The sequence below is a fragment of the Procambarus clarkii genome, chromosome 51 (assembly GCF_040958095.1).
Source record: "Procambarus clarkii isolate CNS0578487 chromosome 51, FALCON_Pclarkii_2.0, whole genome shotgun sequence".
Classification (NCBI taxonomy): Eukaryota; Metazoa; Arthropoda; class Malacostraca; order Decapoda; family Cambaridae; genus Procambarus; species Procambarus clarkii.
The window spans coordinates 20,941,268-20,953,201 of NC_091200.1; the positions used below are offsets into that span (position 1 = coordinate 20,941,268).

General features: G+C 40.3%; 1 protein-coding gene across 1 annotated transcript; it reads right to left on the bottom strand.

Annotated features, from left to right (window-relative positions):
- Positions 1–2,879: 2,879 nt before the first annotated feature.
- On the bottom strand, positions 2,880–11,478 carry LOC138351807 (ice nucleation protein-like). Its single transcript, XM_069303815.1, has 2 exons — positions 11,362–11,478; positions 2,880–3,320 (listed from the first exon to the last, which is right to left on the bottom strand). Exons 1-2 carry the CDS (start codon positions 11,476–11,478, stop codon positions 2,880–2,882), a joined length of 558 nt encoding a protein of 185 aa, XP_069159916.1.
- Between the last annotated feature and the right edge of the window lie 456 nt (positions 11,479–11,934).

The following is an 11,934-nucleotide window of genomic DNA, read 5'->3' on the forward strand; positions in this document are numbered from 1 at the left end:
GCTAGAGCTCAGCCCCCGCATGCACAACTATGTTAATACAGACACACACACACACACACACACACACACACACACACACTCACACACACACACACACACACACACACACACACACACACATACACACACACACTCACTCACACACACACACACACACACACACACACACACACACACACACACACACACACACACACACACACACACACACACACACACACACACACACATTTCTCTTCGTGGGAAATTGCATCTCCGTGTTCCCCGAGAGGGAAGGAAAGCAATCGGTGTATATAGAAATATGGCATCTATATCTGCAGCTATAAATGTCTTTGTTTGTACCTGGATGGCTGTTGTATTTGTGGCAGAACGGTATATATATGCCTGTTACACCAATTTTGGTTGACACTGTTTTTGTTATCCTCTCTGATGTTGTTTTGAATAATTAAAAAAAAAGGAAACACTGTATATCAAAAATAATAATAGAAAACGCAGTGATTAATATTAATAATATTTTTTTATTATGTTTTACTGTTATTATGACACTTATTGATTCTTTGTCATTATATCTTATACTCGTCATTACACTGTGTCATTATGTCATTATACTCGTCGTTGCACTGAATTCACGATCACATCCAACACATATATAACAATATATAGTAACAAGATTCGTTTTGCTGTGAAAAGTGACCAAAATAAATCCAGGAAAAAAATTATTCCTGGAATTCTGTGACTCTCAGTGATGGTCCATTCAGTCAGGGGATACCAGTGTTATTTGGTCATATATTTGGATATTTTCTTTCCTCCCGAGCTCTCACTGGGCCAACTGACCAATTAGTCTGTACCAAATGGCCAACAGATGTAAGGTTCCCTTGTTTACTGCGTACTCAACTACATGTACTCACTTTGATGTATTTATCGAGACGTTCTTTGCAAAGTTGAGTGTTAGCTCTCAAGTCCCCCACATGGTGATTATTTTAGAGTTTTAAAGTAATATGTTTGTTTTCTCGTTTTTCTTAATTTTACATATAATATTGAATTTATGTCAGTATTTCCTCATTTAATTCTTCTCATTTATAACTCAAAGTTTCTAGTATTTTACTCGAAGGATTTAATAAATATGAGAAAAAAGAGTAAAAGATTGGCCAATCTCATCTTCACATGCTCTTAGGAGAATGCAAAGTAAGTCGTCTTGTCCTGGGAACTTATTGGGTTTTAATTCATTTATTGCTATATAAACTTTCTCGCTAGTAATCACTGATATAGTTAACATGTTCATTTTGTCACCTTTATGTATTCCTTCAACTTAAGGTGTATTGTACTTTACCTCTACCGATGTAAAACATATGACATCATTCATAAGAGCATCATTAGCTTCAATCAGTTGGATTCAAGTTGTTTATGCAAGTTGCTTAGCTTCTCAAGTTGATACAACAGCATAATATTGTCCTCTCCTGTGTATACCCTGCTTATCCAGTTGAAAGCCTCGATCATGTCTTCCTTCGCCAAGTGCCTCTTCAGGTCAGGCTCCCTTGACCTCACCTCGTATTGTTGACACAGACTACCAGGGAGTAATCTGGTCATCCAATGTTGGATTTTCTGGAATGAATCGATGTCCACTGTGTAATACGATGATCAGAATTCGATGGCATAGTCTCGTAGTGGGGCCTCACCTGGGACCAGAATACAATTGTAGTATCATGTAAGAGCCTCGAGATTGTGAAACTAAGTGTTAGTTTTTACGACAAAAGTAACTATTTTATACTGAATATAGTTTCATAATTGTATAATATTCTGTTATTCACATACAAAATGAAGATCTATTTATCAGAATCGAAACCTGAAGTTATAAACATTAGAGATGGTGATGTAACGATGTACATACATATATAAAAACGTACATAGAAACCCATTGCTTCCTTAACACAACAGATTGTTATCAGGCATTAGTAAATATAGCTTCTATTAATCAGATAAGACCACTTCGGAATTTTGAAATATGTGTAATATTACTAATCTCATAAATCGACAATAATTTACTAAACGAATTTGTAAGAGAATTTTAATCTTGATATACGAAAAATAACATTAAACCAATGTTAAAAACAGAATTAAACCCGGGTCATTTTCAACACTCTTTGTTTTCGCCATTCATTAATCTTCAGTTTAAAAAAAGTTTAGAATGTTTTGGGAAGCCTTAATGAGAAGCTGCACCAAAAATATCACAGCTTGGAAGAGCAGCAAGACTCATAGGCAACGGAGAGGAGAGAGACAGTCTCTCTTTGGGCATAAGACTTGAGAGAATATCTCTCTTCATCTCCCTCTCTCTCTCTCCCTCATCCTTTCATTATCTCCGAGTATTTTTCTTCACCAGCTCTCTCCTTTTATCACTGTCTCATAACCTGTTTCACTCTGTTATCTCTGTCCCGTTCCTCACTTTCTTGCCTTCTTTCTCTGTGACTTTCCCCTCTCCTCTCTCTCTCGTCAGTGAGAGACAAAGATGGCGGAATAACATATTATGGTGAAGAGGTTCCATGCATCACAAGTAAGCAATGAATAAGTAATTATGAGGCGTCACAAGAGCCATTACCACCAGCACAATCACCACCACCACCAGCATTAACCGCAGCACTAGTACTAGCTACAGAATATGCACTAGTTCAATGATCAGCACCTGCAATAGTACAAGTATCAACGCATGAACTAGTACAAATATTAGAACCAGCAATAGTACAAATATGAGCACCTGCAATAGTACAAATATGAGCACCTGCAATAGTACAAATATGAGCACCTGCAATAGTACAAATATGAGCACCTGCAATAATTCAAATATCAGCACCTGCAATAGTACAAATATGAGCACCTGCAATAATTCAAATATCAGCACCTGCAATAGTACAAATATCAGCACCTGCACTAGTACAAGTATCAGCACCTGCACTAGTACAAGTATCAACACCTGCACTAGTACAAGTATCAACACCTGCACTAGTACAAGTATCAACACCTGCACTAGTACAAGTATCAACACCTGCACTAGTACAAGTATCAACACCTGCACTAGTACAAGTATCAACACCTGCACTAGTACAAGTATCAACACCTGCACTAGTACAAGTATCAGCACCTGCACTAGTACAAGTATCAACACCTGCACTAGTACAAGTATCAACACCTGCACTAGTACAAGTATCAACACCTGCACTAGTACAAGTATCAACACCTGCACTAGTACAAGTATCAACACCTGCACTAGTACAAGTATCAACACCTGCACTAGTACAAGTATCAACACAAGCACTAACATCTCCACTCTGGAGAAGCAACAGCCACAGTAACAACATCAAAGATTCTCCTTCACCAGAAGAACTCCCACTGCTAATATCACCATTTTGTTCACCAACATCAGTCACACAACATAACCTCCAGAATATTCACCATCATCGAAAAAGATTATGACACCAGCAACAGCGCCATCTTCCAATCCCTCACAATCATTATTAAGTTCATCGTCATTCCTATCTTCAACGAACCACCAACATCACCCAGATCTAATGAAGAACATAACTTTACTTTACTTTACTATAAGATTTTCGATGTAACACATATTACAGAATTTCTGCTGCTTTAATCAGAAGTTTGCCAAAACGTTGCTGATTTAGTTTGGAGTATATGGGGGGGAAAGTGAGAGCTTAACAGAGACGTATTCGAATTCCATTCACCTCGACTCTATTGGAGACTCGAACCGCGGTCCTCATCGACGGAGCTATTGAGTTGCCTTAACAAGGAAAGCTTCCAGAAGCAGCACCCGGCTTTTATTAGACGTACTAATATGTTCAGGAGAGGGACAAGTGTGGCTGTGTACCTAATCTTGACAGAAGCGATGCCATGGTTGGGTATTGTTTGGGTGAGAAAAGTGTGTGGCAGACAAGATTTGTCTGAGTAAAAGGGCGGTGGGTCAGTATGAGACGATGTGTGTGTGAGTGTGAAGCGTCTGTTATGGGACAGTGTGCGAGTGAGTCAGATGTGACAGTATGGATCAGTGTGTGTGTGAATGAGTGGGAGGTGTCGATATAAGACAGTGTAAGGGGTGAATGAGGGTGACTGAATACAACAGTGTGTAGGTGAATGAGATGTCAGAATGGAACAGTCATCAAAGAAGAGAGACATGAGTATGTATCGCAATGAAGTGAAAGGTAACAATGGATAAGAGAGATTTGAACAAGGAGCAGCACTGATATCTCCATAATTAGACACACACAGTTGATATTAAGAACATAAACCTGCTAAAATACACCTGGAGGCGAAGATCAAATCATGCGAGTATAACATCAGAGGGAGAGAATAATGTTAGCACTAGTTAATAACCAACAATATAACCAGCTGGACTCCTATGAGCAAGGAATATCATGACAACAATTGTAATGACTGAGAGAACCTTGAACCAATAACAAAGCCTGGTTTTCATTATTACTTCTCATGTAAATATCTTATTGTAAACTTTTTACTTTCAATTGTACTTTTAATTATAATTATAAAAGATAACCTATGGGAACTGTCTTTAATGAATTGAGATTGTACTTGTGTGAATTGGCAAGTTTTTTATTATCCGATTTCTGTCAAATTTTTAAACTGTTAATAAAGAACATAGGAATGTATTATTAAAGGTAATTGCTAAACATCTCTTGGCCAATTCATACGTATGTCTTGCCTTAGTTTGAAACAATAAAGCCTGGCTTTCTGATGGTAAAAACAAATGCACAGCCGAAGAAAAACTATTTGTGAACTTCTCCTAGCTACCAACATTAAATTTAGTAAAGGTTCACAAAGGTTTTCGACACCCTTCGTGACAAAAGGGTTCCACATAAAATGTAAACTCACTGCAATAGCAGATGATTAATTAAATTTAACAAGAGACCTAGATTCCTTCTATCTCGGTCAAGAAGCCTAGATTGATTGTGAGAGATACGACAACGGTCACACTGTAACACTGTAAGTAATAGTGCACCAAAGGAACGAAAACGTCAATTGCCTTTGATCTTCGTAAACAACCTACCCTTGAAAAACAAAATTAGATTCCAGTGTTTAACTGTTGATGACATGTAAATGACGAAAGGACTGAAGACGGATAACTAGTGTACACTTTCGTACGAGGACCTAGAGAAACTGAAAGAGGTGGATATAACAAAAGATTCTGGAATTTAACCACGGCATTCACTAACGAAGCTGGAAACATGACAGAGATTCAGGAAACCCATTCATTAGAAGAGAGAAAGAAAATTCATACCTTCTGAAAAAAAAGAAACTATACCCTTTTACGTACAGCTAGGTGAATATAACTTGATGAGTACACACACAATGAACGAAGTTTACTTTAAAACTTCATTTTAAGGGTTACGAGGCGAGACCAAGAAACTGAACCTAATCCCTCGCAAAGCACCGCTAGGTGAATACACCTAGCTGAACACAACTTGGTGAATACACCTAGCTGAGCACAGGTAGGTGAATACAAGAACAATGATCAAACACCAAAGAGCCGTAACTCATCCCCAACATAAACAGGCGAATACAACTATACGAATACAAATAGGTGAGTACAACTTGGCGGGTTCAGCCAGATGAATACAACCAGGTGAGTGCACACACAATGAACTCAATTCACTTGAGCACTGCACATTACATGCCCCTTCAGCGAGGAAAAAGAAATCCCTCCATCTGAGATTAGCGTATATCAGAGCAATAATATTAACTATAGTCTGCCGCTCGACAAATTTCCCTGAGGGCCATAGTAAGACTGTCTCCCTGAGGAAGGGAGGGAAGGAGGAACGGGAAAAAGAGAGAGAGAGAGAGAGAGAAGGAGAGAGAGAGAGAGAGAGAGAGAGAGAGAGAGAGAGAGAGAGAGAGAGAGAGAGAGAGAGAGAGAGAGAGAGAGAGAGAGAGAGAGAGAGAGAGAGAGAGAGAGAGAGAGGGAAGGATGGTAAGAGATGTGGACAAAGAGGGATCATAAATGAGGAGTTAGTGAACTTACCCAATTAAATAGCTACTCAGTCAACCAACCAGTGTATTATGAATAGTTAAGAATAAAGCCAATAAAACCAGCCAACCAAACAGGAAATTGGTCAAACTGGCAGCCAGCCAGTCAGCACAGCTAGCCAGTTAGTCAGAACAATTAGCCGGAAAGAAAGTCAACTAGACAGCCGGTTTGCAAGCCAGTTAGCCAGCTATCCGGCCAACTAATCAGCCATACACCTAGACATTCAAGTAGGAAAACAGCCAGACAAGCAAACAACTGTCTAGGCCTAGGTTCGTATCCGGACCGGAGAGGATTGACTTGGCACCTTGACTTTGTCGTTAACGGTACGCCTCTGTTCACCAAGCAGTGATTGGGGTACCAGGTTGGAAAACGATTGGCTGGTCGTATTCCTGAGGGAACTAATGGGTAAGGCTTATAATGAACTACAAGAAGGGAAAGTTCTCCGCCTGTAAACAGGAGTCAGCAGTCGTCTGTGCCTGTACCCACCTCTCTGAGACACTGTCCGCGACGCCGTCTATCCGATACACCGTCTAGTCTATCCATTCAGCGCTCAACTGTGTCCAGGCAACAACATTCAGGTGATCAGCATGGGGGAGGCCATTCAGAATGTGGGGCGAGAGTAGCACTAGGATGCACGAGCGGACATTATCAAGCAATTGATGGGCCCACTATCAGCTGTACTGCAGCGCTGCAGCAAATTCCGACCTGACCACTGGTTTAATGCTGGTGATTTGTCTCCTGTGACTGCGGCCAGAGGCTAGGCAGGTCGGGTTTGTTGTGAAATCAAAGAGAAACTGGCTGGAAGTTTTTTTTTGTTTTACAGGGACGGATTTGGTGATTACAGTCTGTGTTTCTGGATGTTTGTTGTTTGGTTTGTTTTTGGTGCTGGCGCTTGTTTTGTTTGTATTGCGTTGTGTTTACACTGGTTGTGTTTGTGGTGTGTCGTGATGTATCGGTTCAGGGGTTTTGTGAGGAGGATTTGTTTCATTTTTGTTTTTCTCTGTCTACGAACTGCTTTCTCTTTTAAGTCACTCTTCAATTCTGTCTCATTATGCCTCTCTCTCCCTCTTTCTCTCTCTCTCTCTCTCTCTCTCTCTCTCTCTCTCTCTCTCTCTCTCTCTCTCTCTCTCTCTCTCTCTCTCTCTCTCTCTCTCTCTCTCTCTCTCTCTCTCTCTCTCTCTCTCTCTCTCTCTCTCTCCCTCTCTCTCTCTCTCTCTCTCTTTCTCTCTCTCTCTCTCTTGTCAGTGTTTATTTCTCAGTTTACATAGCCATGCATATTTATTGTTTGCATATTTGCGTCAATAACTTGGATGAACTTAGCTTCCTGTGCTTTCAAAGTCTTCGCTACTCTTTTGTGCTGTCATATTTGTACTTGAAGATGTGTGTAAAGTCATTGTCAACACTCAGCACGTTTCTTTATTGTTGTGAGTCCTTACACCTTTGATATTTAGAACAACTCTTGATACTCTTCGTGTGCCTTATTCCGGCCCTAGTTTCTACATATGCCATTTTATTTGTGTACCCTTACGAGTTAAATTTACAAACCTGTCGTTTTTCTCTGAGTAAATGTTTTGTATGTAACGATCATGTCTATTTTGTTTCATCTTTCTTCCAGTCGCTTGAGGTTCAGCTCTTTTAGTAGTATTTCGTAATCCAAATCTATTAGCTCTAAAACTTGTCCAGTGGCATAACTTTGGAGCTTTATGGTGTATTGATTTTATGAATAAATTGTTCGTGTAAGTCGTTTCAGTAGTGGCAGGACTGCTTATCTACTCCACGAGATATTTTTGATGTTTTGTCATCTCTAAGATCCATTTGTTCCCATTGGTTTCTAGAAGTATTTTTCTATCCGTGCCATACCTTAAGCGACGGTCTCGCTTCATGCAGGTCGGCGTTCAATCTCAGACTATCAAAGTGGTTTGGCATCATTCCTTTCACCCATTCCACCTCAAATCCTTATCCTGATCCCTTTCAAGAGCTAAATGGCTTGGCGCTTTCAACGGTATCATGCATCTAGCCTTCTGTCCAATCTTCATTACCTTGCATCTCCTGAAGCTGAATTCCACCTGCCAGTTGTTAACAAATTCTCCTACGTATACATGATGTCCGCCCGATTGGGCTTCCAGGTCGGGCTTTAGCTCCTCAGCCCCACCTTTTCACCAATTTATAGTTTAATTCATCAATCATGTTCTCAATTTTTTTCATTATATTTACATTATATACTGTGTGTTAAGATAGCGTCAACCAGTTTGTCACCAAACCCTTTTCACATATTTACAACTCTTTCTTTGTATAAATTACTGTTGACATATCTCGCTATCTCTGTATCTGTGTATAGTAATTAAATGTCATAATATTTAAAGGAAAATTATTGCTTCTTTCCAAATACTGTAGCTTAATGTCTGACTTCTTTCTTTCAAATTCATTGATATAATTTGATGTAATTCAAAACACACAAACATAAATCATAGTACTTACACGCGCGCGAACACACACACACACACACACACACACACACACACACACACACACACACACACACACACACACACACACACACACACACACACACACACACAACTCTACTTTGTAAACAATAAAGTAGAGACCCACTCTTTAATATGTGTCCCCAGCATGGTACCCTTACCTGAAAAAGGAAAAGGATAAACTAGAAAAGGTCCAAAAATATGCAACGAGGCTCGTTCCGGAGCTGAAGGGACTGAGCTATGAAGAAAGTCTGAGAGAATTGGACCTTGCTACACTGGAGGAAAGGAGAGATAGGGGACATAGGATAACAAACTTTAAGATTTTTAAGGGAAATTGGCTAAGTAGACCAAGCAGCGTTGTTCAAAAAGAGGTTCAGCAGAACCTCTTTTTGAACAACCAGAACCAGGGGTCAAAGATGGAAATTACATACGCAAATGAGTCATAAAGACACCAGGAAGGACTTTTTCAGTGTTAAAGCTGCCAGTAAACGGAATAGGTTAGATGCTGAAGTCGGTGAAGCTAGTTCGAGTAACAATTTTAAAATGTAAATAGGATAAAAGCCAGAGAAATGAGGCACTGAATTAATCTAAAAAATTGTGAAAGTCTAGGAGCTTGGAGTCTAGCTCGACCCTGCAAGCATATCTAGGTGGAATATACCCCGACAAACAATCACACACCTACACGAAGAAGCCCCTTCACCCTTCACACACACACACACACACACACCTACACAAACAAGCCCCTTCCCCCGCTCCACACACACACACACTCACACACAGGGGAGCCGGTAGCCGAGCGGACAGCACGCTGCACACGTGATCCTGTAGTACCGGGTTCGAACAGGGACGCCGGCGAGAAACGATTGACAGTGTATCTTTCACCCTATGCCCCATGTTACCTAGCAGTAAATAGGTACCTAGGAGTTAGTCAGCTGTCACAGGCTGCTTCCTGGTGTGTGTGTGTGTGTGTGTGTGTGTGTGTGTGTGTGGTGTAAAAAAAATAGTAGTAGTAGAAACAGTTGATTAACAGTTGAGAGGCGGGCCGAAAGAGCAGAGCCAAACCCCCGCAAGCACAATTAGGTGAATGCAACTAGGTGAATACACACATACGACCTTCCATTCACCTGGGCCCTACAAGACTCGAACCCTGGAACCCTCGCGCATGTATGGCCGAAGCTCCATCGTCCGAGCTATTACGTAGACTTAAATAACGAGATACGAGTAGTCTGCCTGTGGAAACTGCTAATCCTCATACACACTCCTGTTACGTCAACACAAGTAGTATCCATGTCAATAACGCGGGGAGGCTGCCATCTTTCGTGCTGCCGTCTTGTTTACCTGCCAGATGAGCCCAGGCAGGATGCCGCCTTTCTGAGTGCCCTGGGGAAATCATCTATAAATTAGGGAAAAAATCTGATTCCTAATTTCATCTCGCAGTAGTCGCCAGAGAGAGAGAATAATAATTTAGTTAATGCAACGAAAAATTGTATATTACATATTACACACACACACGCATTATATATATATATATATATATATATATATATATATATATATATATATATATATATATATATATATATATATATGTGCACTAACTTGCTTAAACTCGCAAGTTTGAAGTTAAACAACTTTAGACAACAACCCCCACGAGGAGACTCGAACCCTAACCAGCACAGATGCTTCACAACACCTGGCATAGCTGGTATGCCTTTAACCTTTACACCACACTCAGACCCTTAAAAGAAATGGAAATTTCGGGGTATTTAAACCCCCCCCCCCTCCCTCCCCAAATATCCCCACCTCCCGTGGTTGGGATAATTCCCCTTAGGAATTTTCTCATCTACTCATAATTTCCCTTTCGGTACGCCAGCCCTTTGTTTTCCTTTCTTCGTGTTCGAATGTGTGTGTGTGTGTGTGTGTGTGTGTGTGTGTGTGTGTGTGTGTGTGTGTGTGTGTGTGTGTGTGTGTGTAAAGAGCTAGGTTCAGTAGAACGTAGCTGGTTCTGACAGAAAAAATAGTGCTTCAGGTAAGTGAAGAGAACCTTGCACATATTGCTTCTTACGTGCTAATCATCCTAGATCAATACCTGCGACAAATGTTTAGAGAGAATGCCTCAATTTTAAATAATAATGTGATACAAAGAGAAGAGAAGATTATTTTACACCGAAGTACAGAGATAAGAGTATAAAGAGACTAATATTGAATTGGCTCGATAATTTATATATATAACTTTCAAATTTGAGTTTTTAGATAGATTAAATTATTTGTATAATAAGAACACCGTACTATATTATAGAGTTTGTGTATTTTGTTAAATAGAATACATGTGTAACCTTGGCAGTGAATAATGAATTATTAAATTATTGTTTAATGTAACATTTGTACTCACCTAGTTGGAGTTTCGAGGGTTGAGCTTCGGCTCTTTGGTCCAGCTTTGTGTTGAAGTAATAATGCATTAATTGGTGTTTATAAGTGATAAATATTAAACGGTTGGGCCATCAGGGTTGAATGACGAGTTAAGAGGAGACGTTTTTCATGCCTCTGGTTCCTCACTATGGTGGAGGGTCGCAGCTTAAAACTTGGTCTTGTGTCGAAAACTTTCCTTGTTATCGAGGTAGAGTAACTACGTCCGACCCCCTCCCCTCTTCCCCCTCTTCTCCTCTCTCCTCTCTCCTCCCTTCTCCTACTGAGAGAATTTGCCCTCCTGCTATTTATCACTTTACCTTCGTCTCAAGTGCTTAACATCCTCTCATTTTTGTTGCTTGCGCTGTCTTCTGCTTCTTCCGTTATTGTCCTGTTTACTGTTTGTGTTCCCATTACAACTTTACTCACTAATCCCACTCTTCTTTTTACTTCCTTTTCATTTACTTCTTCCTTGTCGCTCTTTTTCTCAGTTTCTCTGTGACCGCCTTCCTCTTTCTCAATTTCCTCGTCACTGTTCCATCTCATATTCTCTACTTTCCCTTTCTCCCAAATTCCGGATAAATCCTGCCCCGTCTCTTTCCTTCTCACTCCCATCCACTTCCTCCACTACAATTGGTGTCCACTGTATCACTGAATGACACTTTGGCTATTTCTTTTAACATAATATTTTTGTATGCAGATTTATTTTCCTATTTCTTTCCTCCTAACCAGTATAAAAAAAATTCTGAGCAGATATAATGTCAATAACAGTCATGACACAGCTACGGATTTCACATAAATAACATTCTCATTCAATAATCCATAGCCACCGCAAGTCCTTGTTCGTTCTTCCGTCGGTAGAGCGAAGGCTTCATGCAGGTCGGCGTTCAATCCCCGACCGTCCAAGTGGTTAGGCACCATTCCTTGCCCCTCACCCCGTCCCATCCCAAAACTTTTATCCTGATCCATTCCAAGTATTATATAGTCGTAAAGACTTGGCGC

Coding starts and splice junctions, on each gene's coding strand:
- LOC138351807 (XM_069303815.1), bottom strand. CDS start 11,478: ATGAGATGGAACAGTGACGAGGAAATTGAGAAAGAGGAAGGCGGTCAC. Junction 3,321..11,361: donor TAAAAAGAAGAGTGGGATTA/GTGAGTAAAGTT, acceptor TTGCTTCTCCAG/AGTGGAGATGTTAGTGCTTG.